Source organism: Eumetopias jubatus, unplaced genomic scaffold (genome assembly GCF_037043125.1).
Source record: "Eumetopias jubatus isolate StellerSeaLion01/CBP00866 unplaced genomic scaffold, mEumJub1_p1.0 scaffold_13, whole genome shotgun sequence".
Taxonomy (NCBI): Eukaryota; Metazoa; Chordata; class Mammalia; order Carnivora; family Otariidae; genus Eumetopias; species Eumetopias jubatus.
In genome coordinates, this window is record NW_028274819.1 from 39,272,223 (window position 1) to 39,288,970 (window position 16,748).

General features: G+C 47.5%; 1 protein-coding gene across 5 annotated transcripts in view; it reads right to left on the reverse strand.

Annotated features, from left to right (window-relative positions):
- Positions 1–16,748, reverse strand: part of NAV2 (neuron navigator 2) — a 383,040-nt gene that overhangs the window by 151,983 nt on the left and 214,309 nt on the right. For all 5 annotated transcript variants that reach the window (XM_028117715.2, XM_028117716.2, XM_088017420.1 and 2 more), the window contains 2 exons: positions 10,506–11,607; positions 5,414–5,526 (listed from right to left, as the gene is read on the reverse strand). In XM_028117715.2, coding sequence (XP_027973516.1) covers positions 5,414–5,526; positions 10,506–11,607 — 1,215 coding nt within the window. The remainder of the gene's footprint in view (positions 1–5,413; positions 5,527–10,505; positions 11,608–16,748) is intronic.

The window sequence follows — 16,748 nt, forward strand, 5'->3', positions numbered from 1 at the left end:
CTCCCCGCGAATCATCTTCTGCCCACGCAAAAGCGGGTGAGGCATTTTATCTTCTCATCCATTGGTGATAACACACTGCTCTCTACCAGCCCTACTTCGTAAATGGGACTTGCACAGTGGCTAACCGATCTTTACTTATTAATCACGAATACTTCTACAGAGTGAGGTCTGCCTTGTTCTGTTAGATTTACTGTGTCATCTCAAATTCTGGTTCCTCTAACTCATTGGCTGTGGGATTGGGGGGAAGGCACTGACCCACTCTAGCCTTCGGATTCCAGAGTATTAAAATGAGGACAGTGACAGTACCGACCTCATAGGACAGCTGCAGGGACTAAATGGGATGGGGCCTGGAGACCCCTGAGCACAGTGCCCACCTCAAGCACTGACTCATGCCTGCTGGCGCTGCAGGGAGGGAAGCCGTCAAGAGGATGGAGGGCTTCTCTTCAAGTGACAAGAGACTTCCATTCTCGGGGCAAGATTTTCTGCAGGACACCTGGCCAGGCAGAGGTGAAGCAGGCACAAGCGTACCAGGAAAAATAGGCCACACATAAGCTGGGAAACTACATGCCCTCAAGAGTAGCCTTGCTCTGGGTTCTCTGGCTATCCCGCTTTGTTTGGGCTGAGATGGGGCATCACTACAGGGATGATGAAAGGAAGCAAGTGTCTTTCCCTCAGAGAAATTCCAGGGAGGGCTGAGAAAACTGCAGAACTACCATCAAGGCTTTTTTTTTTAATTCCTTTTTTTAAATTTTATTTTATTATGTTATGTCAGTCACCACTCAATTACATCATTGTAATTTTTGCAAATAGTTTTTGATGCAGTGTTCCATGATTCATTGTTTGCGTATAACACCCAGTGCTCCGTGCAGTACGTACCCTCCTTAATACCAGTCACCAGGCTGACCCATCCCCCCATCCCCCTCCTCTCTAAAACCCTCAGTTTGTTTCTCAGAGTCTCTCATCTCTCATGGTTCGTCTCCCCCTCCGATTTCCCCCCCTTCATTCTTCCCCTCCTGCTGTCTTCTTCTTCTTTTTTTTTTTTTTTAACATATAATGTATTACTTGTTTCAGAGGTACAGGTCTGTGATCCATCAGTCTTACACAATTCACAGCGCTCACCATAGCACATACCCTCCCCAATGTCTATCACCCAGCCACCCCATCCCTCCCACCCCCCTCCACCCCAGCAACCCTCAGTTTGTTTCTTGAGATTAAGAATTCCTCCTATCAGTGAGATCATATGATACTTGTCTTTCTCTGATTGACTTACTTCGCTTAGCATAATACCGTCTAGTTCCATCCACATTGTTGCAAATGGCAAGATTTCATGTTTTTTGATGGCTGCGTAATATTCCATTGTGTGTGTGTGTGTGTGTGTGTGTGTGTGCCACATCTTCTTTATCTTTCCATAGTTTGGCTATTGTGGACATTGCTGCTATAAACATCGGGGTGCACATGTCACTTCAGATCACTACATTTCATCAAGGCTCTTTAAAAGCCTGTGACTATCTCATGCGTCGAGCAACATTTTTAAAGAAATCCCCGCACAGAACACAGCACACATGGGCAGCAGCTAAGAGCATTTACATCAGACACTAAGGAGAACTCCCAGTGGTCATCTTTAATAAGGCAACAGGCAGCTAAGAAATGTTATAGCAGTGACTTTCTTTCTGAGCCAGAACGGCTTCCACAGGTTGTTCCTGCATGGTGGTGCCTGGAGGCTGGCAGATGGACCGAATGATGGATGTGTGATTTTTGGGAGGAAATTGGCTCTAGCCAACTCTCTTGTCCTTGAAAATGCCAAGTGTTTCCAATTTTCTCCCCCTTTTGAACCAAGAGAAAGTTGGAAGGCAATTTTCTCTTATCTGAAAAGTGGTCCAGCTTGCATTTCCCACCCAATTCTTTAAAAATACATACATGTATGTGTTTTGAAAGGAAAGCAGTGATGAATGTTTACTTACCTCCCCTGAGTGGTGCTGGAAGAATGTAACTGCATCTGTCTCCTGGGGCCATCAGGTAGATATCTTTTGTTGTCAGTTTGGCCATATTCTGTCTATGTAAGAAGGCCAAAAAGGAACTGACCCTTTGGACAGTTCTAGGCCCTGCAGTACACATTTATCAAAGCTAAATCTAGGCACATGTTTTCAAATTAATTAATTACATGCCAAAGTATAATAATTATACTTATTTCTCCAAGTTTCTCCTAATTGACATGTTTGCCTGCTAACACTCCTTTAGAAAGTCAAAGATCTTTGACATGGGATGGTATTTCACCCTTACTCTTAGTAACTGTCACACAAATCTATAGATGCCTGAGAGGTATTTCTTGTCCACAAATGTTTGGTCAGTGTCCGGTTAAAGAAAAAGCACAGACTATCTGCATTTCGACAGATAAACGCTTGAATCCTGGCACTGCTGCTGATTAGCAACTTGACTTTGAGTAGGTCACTTATCTTTCTGAATGCCAAATGTAAAATGGGGATGAAAACCTTCTCTGAAAGGGTTGGTTGGAAGATCAAATGAAGATGCATATGATACGCCTGGCACAAAATAAGGGCTTGTTGGATTTGGGTTTTCTGTTTTCCCCCAAGGTGGGGTGTGTGCAGGGGGGTTTCTGCTGGGAAATGTCTGCTCCCTTCAGAGCTCTACACATACCGGATTCCAAGAGCAATGCAGAAGGGCAAACCAGGACCCCACCGGCCTTGCTTGGGTGATCACATTCTGAATTGCCAATTCTACCTCCTCAGATGATGTAAGACTCCCCTACCAACTCACAGCCTAAACAAAATAAGAACACAACCATGCTCTGGTGGAAAGAGAGGCTCCTTCTGCTCATATACAGAGATCTTAAGCTATCCCGTGGCTCTTTGCAGCTCTCATATATTTGCAAGGTCAGCCTCCCTCAGGCCACTGGTCACGATGGAGAGAACACCACATTCTGATCAAGTACAGCTGAGTCTGGAGGATGTCAGGGTGTTACAAGAGGAACATGGAAGGAACTCGGGATTTTTACTTGGGGGAAGGAGGCTTAAGGAAGAAGCTGTTGTATGACAGAGAATGGAAATTATCTGTGGGCTACAGGAGATGGATTATATCCAGTGATGAGAAACGAAAGAATAAAGAATTCTGTTACTAGTTAGAGTCAACAAAAAATGGAAGGGTTGCCTTACGAAGGAGTAACTTCCTGTCACAAATATCTAAGCAGAGACTGAAAGACATTTCATCAGTGATGGATAGAGGGATTCATGGATTGGGTAATAAACGGGTGTGTGTGCTCCCTTCTAACTCTACAACCCAAGATGCAGGTTTCAGCTGTAATGCTATGCTAATGACAAAGTACCATGGGAAAATCCACCTAATTCCCCACCTAAGGAGAGGAAGAACAAAGCAACTGGTCAAATAGTCTCCTAAATGTCCATTGTCCATTTCTTTTTTTTTTTTTCCCGAGAGAAAGTGAGTGTGGAGCCCAACGCAGGGCTTGATCTTGTGACCCTTAGATCATGACCTGAGCCAAAATCAAGAGCCGTACACTCAAGTGACTAAGTCACTTAAGGTGCCCCCTAAATATCTATTTCTAAATACACCTACTATTCCTTGTCATTTCAAGGGATTGGCTATGAATAAGTTAATTTAACCTTGTACTACTATTCGTTATCTCCATAATTCACAGGACAGTCACACGTTTACTTTCCACTGCTTGAATGTAAAGACAAGCCACTCTGATTAAGCAATTCCCATCAGCGAAGGAAGGAAGGAAGGAGGGGAGAGGGGAGGACAGACAAAATTCCCATCAGCAACCCATGCCACCAGACTTCACGAAAACCAGAGCGCTTGATCAGGCAAGACTGGCTGCACAGGTCTGATCCCCCACACCAACCACAGCATCTCAGGATCCCTGAGCTCTTCCTCGGCTGTGCAGGCTTGATGCAGAGGAGACGGAGACACATGGAGAGAGAGAAAAACTGGTGAAAGATCGCAGGCTGTAATCTGTCACTCCGAAATTTAAGTGTGATGTGGAATGTTCTCTAGCTGCTGCTTTTCCTTTTCAAATGTGAATTTTGCTGAGCCTCGGTGTCTGACATGAATCCACACTACTCCACGGGACATACATCTGATACACGCCTGGCTCTTGGAGTGCTGGCCCAGCTCCTTTGATGTGTGCACATAAGAACACGGTCTGGAATGCGTGTGGAGACCTGAGCAGTCACTGAATGCCACGCCCTTCTTCTCATAGCGGCTCTTTAGCCAGGCTCTCCGTGTCCTCATCTGCAAGGGGGCTACAGAGCTTGGTGAGAAGGAAGCACAAAATGAATCCCAAATGTGGGGCCCTGAGCCATGGCAAGATGGATCACTTCAAAATGGCTTCAAAACTCTGCCCCATCACTGTGCCCAGCCAGCAGAACCAGAAGGAAATAGTTAAATCGCTCAGATCCTCTGAAATTAATACTCAGGGTTAATGGTGAGATGGGTACGATTCCATCACGTGGGCTGCAAACCAATTCCACAGCTGTAATGTGGCTATTAAAATGCTGTGGTCATGGATATTTAGTCTAATAAATGGATTTTAAACATGGATTCAATTTTTAACCCAACTCTGGAAGTGGTAAGATATACGAAGAATAATACAACCACTGCTAAATATGTGGTTTACCACTTGCTTTCCTGATTAGAAGTTGCTGGAAGAGAGGGCACGGAATTGGGGAATGGGGAAGACAGACAGAGGAGGGGTTAACTCTGAATGCACTGCAGTAGGAATCCTAACTCATATCTAACTTCTCTCCTTTAAGAATGTAATGGTGTAACATTGATAAATGAATATCTGTGGCCTTAACTATATGACACGGTGGATTTTATGTTTTCACATAACATAATACCCCTTTAACATTATCAGCTAGGTTACACTTAAATAAAATTTAGATTTGCTCGTTTGTTTCTTTTTGGTAAAAGCAGCATGCTGTATTATTCTTTCGGATTAATGGAGGAGCTAAGAATGCATTTTCAATCAGTGCTTCCATATAGGAAAGAAAAAAAGAAGTATTTTATAGCTCCAGATCTTGTTTGAAACTGACTTTATCTGAAGAGTAAACAAGGAGGTTCAAGGTTAAGTGTCAGAGCACCCAGACCCCCTACATGAATGAAATGGAATATTTATTAAAATAGCATCTGCCAATAAGTAAGAGACTTATTTACAATTCTGGGGACAAGGGAGTGCATTGTGTGAGAGAGGACTGGAAAGAAAGAGAAGAAGGAAAATGATAAAATAACAAAAAAGAAAATAAGTTTGTTTAGCTCATCCATCAATGCAACAGTAAAGTAACTTTGAGTCAAGCTGGGTTTGTGCCCTTCCAGCAGGTGGTCATACGGGAGGCCTCATCACCAGCAGACACAGACTTTCTGGGGGCTCCGTACTCACCAGTGAGTTCTTCCAGAGCAGGCTGTCCACTCTTGGTGTAGTGGCTGGGCTCCATGCTCACACCCGCAGAGCTGGATTCAGCAGTAACATTCCCTTCGGTGTCTGTCTGGGACCTTCACACACAAACCAAAGCAGACACACTTGTCACGAACAGTAGCTACCACATCTGGACCACTGTGGTCTGACCACAGCACCCACCATCCACAAGAAGCTTTAGAACAGAGCAGACCAGCAGACTGACTCTAAATAATTCATCAGCACATGTGGAGCAATGTCCTAGAAAGAGAGAGAGCCACTGAACTGTAAAAGATGAAATATTCATTGCCCAAATGGAGGGTCTGCAATCCCTCACTGGGGAATGCTTCTCTGAATCCCCATCAGGGAGCTGGGTCTAGCCAGAAAAATGCTGGAGAGTACCGCGTGGTTTGGATCATTTAACCTCTGCCAAAGAGCAGCTTCTAAGTACTCCGCAATGCCAGCAAGTCAAGCATAAAGAGGACTCCATTAACAGCCCCACGGCCCTCCCCAAATCTTCCTGACATGGCTCTCTCTGAAAAGGTGACTATAAAACCAGTCAGGAGTGGGTGCCAAGCAGGTGTGTTTGCCCTCCACGTCTCTGATTCAGAGCTCAGATTTTCTGAGATGAAAGGTCTCATTGATCATTATTTCAACACTTGACTGAAATCTGCACTTCCCCAAACCTTCTCTGTGCCCTCATTTGTCAAGCAAATCAAGGCAACTGCTTCGTGCAATGTGTTCTTGCCACAACTACCTCTGCTGACTTAGGCATGGCATGCAAATGCATAATTGCACTCAGATGCATAACCCTGGGTGTAGCATTATTAATTCATTAGCATACTGAGCTCATTCAACCAGATTTCACTCTCTGTGAAGAAAGTGTTTGCCAAGAATGTGAACTGTCTTAAATGTGGGGGACGTACTGAGAAACCTCGTCATCTATTCTGCCCCGCCTCTGCCCTCTGAATGAAGCCATCAGTTCCAAATTCCTGCAATCTCCGACCGTTGAGCATATTTGGATTCCCACTGCTCCTCTTGACCCCCTGGCCAGAGTCCAGGCTCTCATCATCTCTGCCCTATAAGCACTTTGTAAACAGGTACACTGCCTTCAGTCTGGAGGTTACAAATGGCTGCCAAGTATTAGAACCAGCCCACGGATTCTTACTGGTCTGTGTAGTATTGTAACGCTTTTTGAATTCATTTCAGCATTTTAAAACTGGGAGATTTCGCAAGAAATATCTGGATTTCTGCCTTGTCCCTTTCTCTTCTTTTTCTTTCAGTAAAAACAAGAAAGTCCTGATTGACTTTCTTGCAGGGCGCCACCTGCCGGTGCCAAGGGATGTTTGCTCCCTCCAGAGAGGCCTAGAGCTCCCTCTGCCACAGTCCCATTACCTCAAGCCGCTGATTTAGGTTACCTTTTAGGTCTGAATCAGGCACCTGAATCTGCGCTCTCTATTCTAGACTGCTTGTAGGTCTGGTCTACTCCCCACACCATCCTCCACTGATTTTTGTAATGTGATCACATCACTCTGATGAAAGGCCTCTGATAGTTTCCATTGCCCACAGAGAAAGTGAAGTCCTTACTGTGGAAGACAATGCCCGATGTGGGGATTCTTCATTCATCTCCAGCCCTGTCTCCTGCCAGTCCTGCCCTATGTTTCACCGTGTCTTCCCTCCATTCCGAGATCATATCATGCCCTTAGCAGTTTTGTCTTTGTAGTTACGGTGATCTGTGCCTGAAGGCTGTTTTCCTCTTTCTTCCTCACTTTGCTCCCCATTTGCCTTTAACCTGCAGTTCCCACGTCATCTTGGCCAGGAAGCCTCCCTGGACAGTACTAGCTGATGGCTTTACCTGTGTGTTTCGACAGTGCTCTTACTCGCCTGACGCCGATATATTACAATGGGATCTAATTAATACATCTTTCCTCAACCAGAGAGCTCTCTGAAAGCAAAGACTGGCTTTTTTGATATGTACATACAAGAACTTGAGCTGTTCAAGTTCACATGTAGAGCAGACACTTAGGCAGGGTGCGGTGAAGAGACAAATGAGAAATTTTTAAGTCTAGAAAGATGCTGGGTATGGAAAGGAGCATTAGACTCAGGAGTCTGAACCCTCCGAGCTATAGGAGCGTAGCTGGCTGGAGGAAGCCATGCACATCTGAGAAGTCATGTCATACCTCAGACCCTCAGGGCCTGCCCTCTGTACAGCAGGGCTTACAATAGCGACCTCCCCTGATAGGATATAGAAGCATTCAGTAGAGCTCCAAGTGATAGATACACAGTGTTACTTCCGAATTGATAAAGAGAATTCATTCAGAGTGATTTTAAAAGATGATTTATCTTTCTTTTATGCCTTGGTAACATCACTAACATGGACAGATTCTGGGGGTGGAGGGAGCACCGCAAATTATCTGCAGTGAGCCATGAACTTGATCGAATTTTAGAGCACAAGGGGAGTTTAACCCATTTTTTAAAAATCCCCTCATTTCATCCAATCTCCTCACTCTACAGGTGAGGACAATGTGGTTCAGAGAGACGCAGTGATTCAGATTGTTTCATGCTTCAGAACTCGGTCCCTCTAGTTAGACAGACGGGTTTAAACGCTAGCTCTTCTAGCTATTAGCTCTGGACTTGGTGCAAGTTATTTTTACTCTAAGCCTCAGTTTGCTCACCTACAGAATGGGGATTTCAAAAGTAGCTAGCTCAGGGGCGCCTGGGTGGTTCAGTCGGTTAAGCAACTGCCTTCGGCTCAGGTCATGATCCTGGAGTCCCGGGATGGAGTCCCGCATCAGGCTCCCTGCTCAGCAGGGAGTCTGCTTCTCCCTCTGACCCTCCCCCCTCTCATGTGCTCTCTCTCTCTCTCTCTCTCTCTCTCACTCTCTCTCTCTAATAAATGAATAAAATCTTAAAAAAAAAGTAGCTAGCTCATGGAGTGTCGGGGATGATCATACGGGCTAAGGCACAAAAAGCCCTTAGCTGGGTCTCTGCACATACTTGGTGCATACTCTCCATAGCTCTCCCTGCAGGCAGGGCCCAAGACTACACAGGGAGTCACAAGCTAATAAAAGAGCCGAGGCGTCCCAATTCCCATCCTGGTTCACCTGAGAAGGAAAGGAAAGGCACATCAGAGGGGCCAGAAGGACCTCGTACAGGGTGAACGTGAAAATGAAAATGCAGCTTGACAGACAGCATAACATTTTCTCGTTCCTCCTATTTGTCAGACATTTGCTCTTTCATTAGGAGTTTTCCTCCCACAGAAAAGCTTGAAATTTTAAAAGAGGTTAAATGTTTTACAATCTTTCCAGTGATTACAGAAAAAAAGAGGGAGTGAAATTGATGGTGACCAAAGACCATCCTATATTTTAATTTCGAAAATGCAAATCTACAATCTGTGAGCAGGAGCTTGAATATGCGTGACCTCAAGACTATTAAAGTTATTGAAATGATAAAAATTTCATGGGGAGCAATTCAGTTGCCTCCATGGTTCAGCGAACAACTGCATTCAAAGCCCTGCAAGGAGACTCTGCATGGAGTGCTGAGTCATTCATTCTCTAAGCCCTGGCACTCTTCTCCAGGGTTAGCTGAGCTGATGACTTGATGGAATAAAGAGATGACCTTCTCCCAATTAAAAAGCCCGGGCGTGACCCCCGCTGGCAGGGAGGGTGAGTCGAAGAGAAGGAAAGAGTGACGAGGAGAGGCCTGGCATCCCCTCACTGGCTGGACCTGCCTGGCTTTGCTCTGAATCACTCAGGCCAGTCTTTCCAGCCGCTGTGGGCAGGGATGGTTACAAAGCCTCCCAGAGTACAACTCGGGCAGAGAGAGAGGGGATAGCCAATTCTTTGGGGAACCCTATAGACACAGGAAGCTCATGAACAGGGATGTAAATACACGTGGGCATATGCACACTAGCATTTTGTAAAGGAATAAGAACTTGTCTCCATCCTTGTGACTGTCAAAGTATGTCCATGCCTATGGGGGCACGAGTGTGTGTGTGTCGTGTATATGTGTCTATACTTAGGGCAGAAGCCGTAGAGGAAGTGCCGGGAACATGGCATTCAATCTTTGGACCCCTTTTGCTATGCAGGGGGTATTATGAACATTCAGCTGTGCAGACTGGCCAAAGGTACTACATATCTCAAGTATAGGATCAAGCTGAGCACGATGAGCAAAGCTTTGGGACTGCCTTAAAAGTAGGGCTAGGGGAGCTTCCGTCTGCTGGAGAGGACTCGTTGGCACGTGTCAAGTACCACCAAGAGCCAGCGTCCTCCGTTCCGCAAAGGTGTGCAGTGCCGGCTGAGCCATGAGAGGCCCTCGCAGGCCACCAGCACACAGAGCAAGCAGCACCTGGCTCCACATTCTCTCCCGTGGTCCCATGGATGTGCCGTTAGAGACGGAGAGGGACGGGGGGGGGGGGGGGGGGCGGGGACAGGATGGAGTCAGACAAGCAAACATCCAGGCTTGTCTCAATATAACCTGGTTCTTTGGTTCTTCTAGAACCGGTCCCTTCCTCCCGTTCCCGCTCTCCTCTCAAAAGAATCTAGTACCCAGCAAGGACTGAAAAAATACTTAATACATGTGATATAGTAAGAAACCATGAGCGTCTGGAAGTTCAGGACAAACCCCTCTGTGAAAAGAAGCCTCAGGTATTCAGCAAGGTGATTTCTGTTTTTCATTTTTTGAAGTATGTTCAGGATCCGTTAGGACCGACGCTGGGGCCTATCATGTCCAGTGACACCGAACCACCCGCCAAGTCTGCTCGTGCTGCGGCTGCTTCTGTAAATGCCCCGCTGGGGCCCCACATGCCTGGCAAACTCCTCCTCATCCTGGGGGCAGCTCCAATTTTGCCTCCTGTCTTTAGCTTTCTCTCCCCCTCCCTGCCCAAGCCATGCCGGGGCTAACTGGTCCCTCCAGCACATGTGCACAGCTCTATCAGAAGCTGGTCAGAGGGTACCTCAGCTGCTAGCCTTCATGCTCCCGGAAGGCAGGCCCGATCCCTGCCCTCAAAGACCTAGAATCTACCAGAGAGGCTCGCTGCCCCATGGCCCAGCACGGGCGGGCAGGCGGCCGCACCTACCTGTACAGGAAAGGCGCGACGGTGGCGGTGTTGGGGTGGTTGTATTGCTGCTGGGGCTGAGGTAGCTGGACACTGACGGTATTGCTTCCTGTGGTCTGAGTGGTCCCGATGGACCCGCTGACAGTCTGGCTGCTGATGCTGTGGTTCAGGGTGGTCCCTCCAGGGCCTTTGCCTTCTGAGGATGCCAGGCTGGAGGAGGAACTGGAGTGTCTGCTGTCCAGCTGGGGCTTCTGCTGGGGGAGCCCCGAGCTCGGCTTCCCACCCCGGCTCCGCTCCACCTCCTTGGAAGGCGCAGGGGCACTTGGGGATTTCCCGGGCATGCTCTTCATTCCTGGTTTTGGTATTCCACTGTGGGAAGGGGCTGTAGCCTCCTTCTTGGCACTGTTGAGCTTTCCTCCTTTGGGGATGAAGCTGGCGATCTTGGAGGACTTTTTTGGCATCTCGGTCACCACCGCCCCACTGGGGTCTTCCTTCGGCCCCTCTTTGAGGTCCGGCCTTTCCGTCACAGAGGCTCTCTTGGCGAGGTCCTTGCTTTTCTCCTTTTCCTTCTCCCGCTGTTGTTTCTCCTTTTCTTTCTCGTTGGCTTTCGGGGAACTCTTCTTGTTGGTCAGTGCCCGGCTAAAAGTTCTCTGGGCGATGCCCTTGAGTGCAATCTTGGGGCTGTTGGAAGCAGGACCCACCGTGGACAGCGAGCGACCGGTGGCCTCCATCTCTTCGCTCTCTTCAAAGCTGGGCAGAATCTCGAGCCGTTCGCAGCTTGTGTCCCGCGACCCCGGGCCCTCGCCTGCCTTGGAAGCCCCTTTGCTGTTGAAAAGCTTGAGTTTTTCCAGCATGGACTTCTGATTGTTGGGGGCTGGCTTCATGGCTTCAGCGGGGGGCCTGGGGGCCTCGGGCATGGGCTGCTTGACCGAGAGCATAGACGACGTGGCGCTGTGCTTCACGCTGACTGACTTACTGCGCCAGGGCTTGGAGGCTGCGCCGGGCTGCGGGATGGCCGAGGAGGTGCTGCTGTTAGCGGGGCTGGAATTGCAGCCACTCTCCAGAGGAGCAGGTGCATTTTCGCTCATTCCGGGGTGGGTGGAGGCTGGGCTCGCCAATGGCTCTGCAGAGATGGGGAGGAGAAGGAGAGTCGAATTATGCCTACGGACCGGCACTGCCGGTGAGGGAGGGTGGGCCATGGTTACGCGGGCCATCACTCTCCACCCAAATGCCAGATGGCGCCACCACCCGCCTGGTGCATTACCTGTGCTTCCAATTTCAGATCCTACCTGCCAACCGCTCTCCATCACACACCGTTCATATTCGCCGGCACATTCCGGGATATGCCGTGCAAACGCACACTGATCTTAACACCAACATGCGCAAAGCACAATTAAGCATACATTTACGGAAACACAAACTAGCAAAAACCTCCATCACCACTATGGTGTGTAGGAAAGATGTAGGAAATGCCTACTGTTTTGAATTATTCAACCCACAACCCAAGTTCCCAGTTATGCGAAATAACTGGGAATTAGCCAACTTTAAGAAAATGTAGGAGAGACATTAAAACAGGACAAAAAAAAAAATAGAAAAAGAAAGAGAAACCAAGCATGATCTTTACAGAAGAATAATTACCCGAGAAAGTCGCTAGGTCCTATCAAAGCATATACATTTTTCTGTGCTGACACTCTGAAAGAGATACAAACATGATGCAGGCAAGACTTAAAAAAGATATTTTAGCTTCAGAGTATCACCCGCACATGGCTGCACCATAGGCATGAAAACACACAGGTTATTACAAAGTCAAGGCTTCCCCCTTGGCGTTCGCTCGGGGAGCATTTCCCCAGCCAGACTCTCTTCTCAGAATAACCTCAAGATATTTCCAAACTGAGAATCAGAATGATTCTGAGAAGGGCGGGTTCCACACTGGACTTGTGCTCGCCACCAAGGGGGCCCATACCCCAGGAATGAGTACTGTCACGCCCTCCTCCGGGAGCGCTCAGAACCACGCCGCTCTGTCGCCCTCATTACAGTAGCTGTCAGAAAGTGGCCGGGAGGGCACATCAAGGCTGAGCCCGGCGCCACGCCACCCACACCCCACGCCCGTCCACTGCACAGGACAGATGGGACGCGGCACTTCAGCCCCCGAAGGGCACATCCCCGTCTGCAAAGTTACCATGACATGACTTACCTGGCAGCAGCTACTTTCTCCTGCAACGGTTCCCCAGGAAAAATTCTCCAACCAGAGAGGCTGCCCTTCCAATTGTCACAAGTGTTTTCAGTTAAACTGCTCATGTTTCTAATTAACTTTTGTCATCCGCAACTGCTCCAGTACCCAGAAGCCTGGCGGGATTAACGGCTGCTTCTTCTGCCCTTTTTTTTTTTTTTTTTTAATACCTATGTTCCGCTGCCTTCTAGCAACAGAGTAAACTGTGTATAGAGCGGCATTTTATGATTTAAAAGTCAACGGCTGCCGAAGTCGAGTGCAGGCAGCCCCTGTGTGGGGCATGAGCACCGAGCCCCGAGAACTCCCAGTGGAGGAACTGCTTCCCTCCACTCACTCCCAGTTGCTCTGGGAAGCCACAGCTCCAGGGTGATCCAAAGCAGACCTCCCAATGTTTTAAAACACATACATCTTCCTGACTTACTGGGGATTTGGGTTTGGAGTGGGGGGTGCTGCCCAATCCTCCCTAACAAAACTCACGGGGCGTTGTTGGATCTTTTCCTGGGGAGAGCTGGACACTGGCCTGGAGACAGGCTCACGAACCCACCCACACAGCTGGCCTTTCAGAGGGTCTCCACAGGCCGGACGCTGCTTACGGAGGGCCTCCTGGTATCAGGAGGTGCAGTGCTAGGCACACCGTGAAGAGGGGCTCACTGCCCCCTTTTTATGAGTCGGGAAACGGAAGCTCAAGGGAGGGCTAACAACTGACCCAAAATCACATAGCTAGACATGGACATAGCTGGGACGTGAACCCAGGGCTCCTGACACAGTGCTCTCGGGACTGAATCATCACAGCTACCTCTTTTGATGAAGGGTATATTTAAACAAGAGCGACTTGAGAGTGCTTTTGAGGCATCAACTTTTCTGTTGCTTAGGTGTGTTCATGGCATCCTTGGTGGGGCGCAAGCCAGCCCAGCCACTGGAAGGGAGGCAGCCTATGTGTAGAGGTTGGCTCTCTGGAGGTAATACTTGTGACCTCCAATCCTGAGTTCCACTTCTCTTAGGACAACTGTCTTTCCCTTTACCTGGGCTCAGATCTGGGGCAAAAGTATTCGCTCACTTGTTCATTCAATATCTCCACTCATGTCAATATTCACTCATTCAATGCATATGTAAGACATTGTTCTCTATACCTGGGACACACCGATGTGAAACAGCAAGGCCCCTGCCTTCATGGAGCTTACATTCCAGCAGAGAGGAAATGTTAATTAACGTAGTGAATGAATTTTATCATTTGTTAGAAAATAGGCGCTACATGATGTAATGAACACTGGGTATTCTATAAGACCGATGAATCACTGACCTCTACCTCTGAAACTAATAACACATTACTTGTTAATTAATTGAATTTAAATTTTTTAAAAATGAGGGGAAAAAAGAAAGTAAGTGCTAAAGTAAGTGCTAAAGTCTTGGGAGCAGGTTGTAACAATGGACATTGTTACAAGAACCACATGACATTCAGAGGTGCGTGCCCTGCTTTCCTAAAGAAGTCTTGGGCACATTCCACTGAGTGTAAGTACATGGGTCAGGGTGACTTCTCTGCGCTCACACATTCCTTGGAACTTCTTTTTTTATTATTATTATTTTTATTGTTATGTTAATCACCATACATCATTAGTTCTTGATGTAGTGTTCCATGATTCATTGTGCATAACACCCAGTGCTCCACGCAGAACGTGCCCTCTTTAATACCCATCACCAGGCTAACCCATCCCCCCACCCTCCTCCCCTCTAGAACCCTCAGTTTGTTTTTCAGAGTCCATCGTCTCTCATGGTTTGTCTCCCCCTCCGACTTACTCCCCTTCATTCTTCCCCTCCTATCTTCTTTCTTTTTTCTTAACATATGTTGCATTATTTGTTTCAGAAGTACAGATCCGTGATTCAACAGTCTTGCACAATTCACAGTGCTCACCATAGCACATATCCTACCCAATGTCTATCACCCAGCCACCCCATCCCTCCCACCCCCACCACTCCAGCAACACTCAGTTTGTTTCCCGAGATTAAGAATTCCTCGTATCAGTGAGGTCATATGATACATGTCTTTCTCTGATTGACTTATTTCACTCAGCATAACACCCTCCAGTTCCAACCACTTTGTTGCAAATGGCAAGAGCTCATTCCTTTTGATGGCTGCATAATATTCCATTGTGTATATATACCACCTCTTCTCTATCCATTCATCTCTCGATGGACATCTTGGCTCTTTCCACAGTTTGGCTATTGTGGACATTGCTGCTATAAACATTGGGGTGCATGTACCCCTTCGGATCCCTACATTTGTATCTTTGTGGTAAATACCCAGTAGTGCAATTGCTGGATCATATGGTAGCTCTATTTTCAACTGTTTGAGGAACCTCCATACTCCTTGGAACTTCTATAAAGCTTACTTGAAATGGTTTTGACAAATGCCCCTATCTAGCACGTCTGTGTATTTTTAACACTAACATCCACAGCTAGAAATTAACCAACGACTATCTAGCTCAACCAACAGACACCTGGCTCGGATACTTAAGATGTACAGAGCAAGCTGAGGTTGTGTGCCTCCTTCAGACGCAAGGTGCCGGGCAGGGGGGAAAGGGCTCTCACGATGTAGGCATGACGTATACTCACACTGTCACTTCTCAGGCTGTGCCAAAATGGCTCCCAGAAACTCCTACTTGTCTTTTAAACCCCTGCTCAAATGCCCTGTCACAGTGAGACCCTAAAGCTGAATGAATCACTTGGTTTACATCACATGGCATTTCCCCCTACTCTGTATTTCCCTAGGACATTGTTCATACCTCCTCATAAACAGATTTTAGAGGGCTACCTACTTACACCAGGCACTGGGAGTCCAGAAGAATAAAATACAGCTCCTGCCCTCTAGGAACTCACTGTCCAAAGGGGCAACAGGCCTCAAAGAGAGCAGAGAACAATGTAAGGGACTGTAGAGGGATGCCCAAAGTACCATGAGGCCTAAGGGTTGGGATCCATTAATTCTCCCATTTGGGAAACACTCACAGAGCCAATGACCTTTGAATTGTCATGCCATGTTTCTGGTATAGGCTGGCTGGCTATCCACTGCCCCCCACCCCCCGACTCATCTTTTTGCCCTATAGATTTCCAGAGCATAGAAACACTCGTGGCTTTGGAATTGTAGGTTGGTAGTTTCGGCTTACGCAATTCACGTTTAAGACAACAGAGACACAGACTTCTGATTAGTCATTAGAGTTTTATTAAAACTTTTTAGCCTAAACTGCGGCAAAAACAAAAAACAAAATCAGGGCTCAGAGCCTCAGAATTTCTACTTGGCATTTAGCCTGGGCTCCCCTTGGTTATGGGATCATGGGGACATTTCAAGGCTATTAGTCATAGCTGTAAAAGGTAGAGATGATCTGAATGTGGTTTCCAGAACAGGAGTTTCCTGACTAGGGCGACAGGGCACGAGAGCCCCTGAGGATAAGACCATATATACTTTGTACTTATGTCATGGCTAGAAATCCCCTTAATAGTGAAGGGGGCTCCAGGTCATGAGTGGTCTTGACATGTCCTGTCATTCTGAAGGTATCACACAAGTGACCTTGGCTGAAGTGGCTGTTTGGGGCCTGTTCCTCTTTTTTTTGGAAAGCAGTCATTTCTAATGCCAGGATTTTGTGATTCCTAGCGTCAGACTGTCCTTACCTTGCTTCAGAGATAGTGAAATAAATACAAAAGAGATGTGGGTAGGTGAGCCAAGCCTTAAGCCCTTGTTACCAGCCAACGGTGGGACCTTAGATGTGCCGTTTTTCCCCTCTGGGCCTCAGTCGCCCCATTTGTAAGAGAGGATGAGCTATTTCTCTGGAGTCTTTTCAGCTCCACTTCCATTCAAAGCTCAGTGAGTCTCCGAGAGACCCAGTAAGGTTGGGGCCAGAGAACGCAGCCCTCACTAAGTTCTGTCCTTCCTCTGGGCTGACATACAGGTGTTTCTTTACCTTCAAGCATTCCGCCTCCGTGGTTCTCTTAAGATGTTTACTCGTAAATGTCAGAGAAAACTGGCTGGGTCAAAGAAGAGTCAG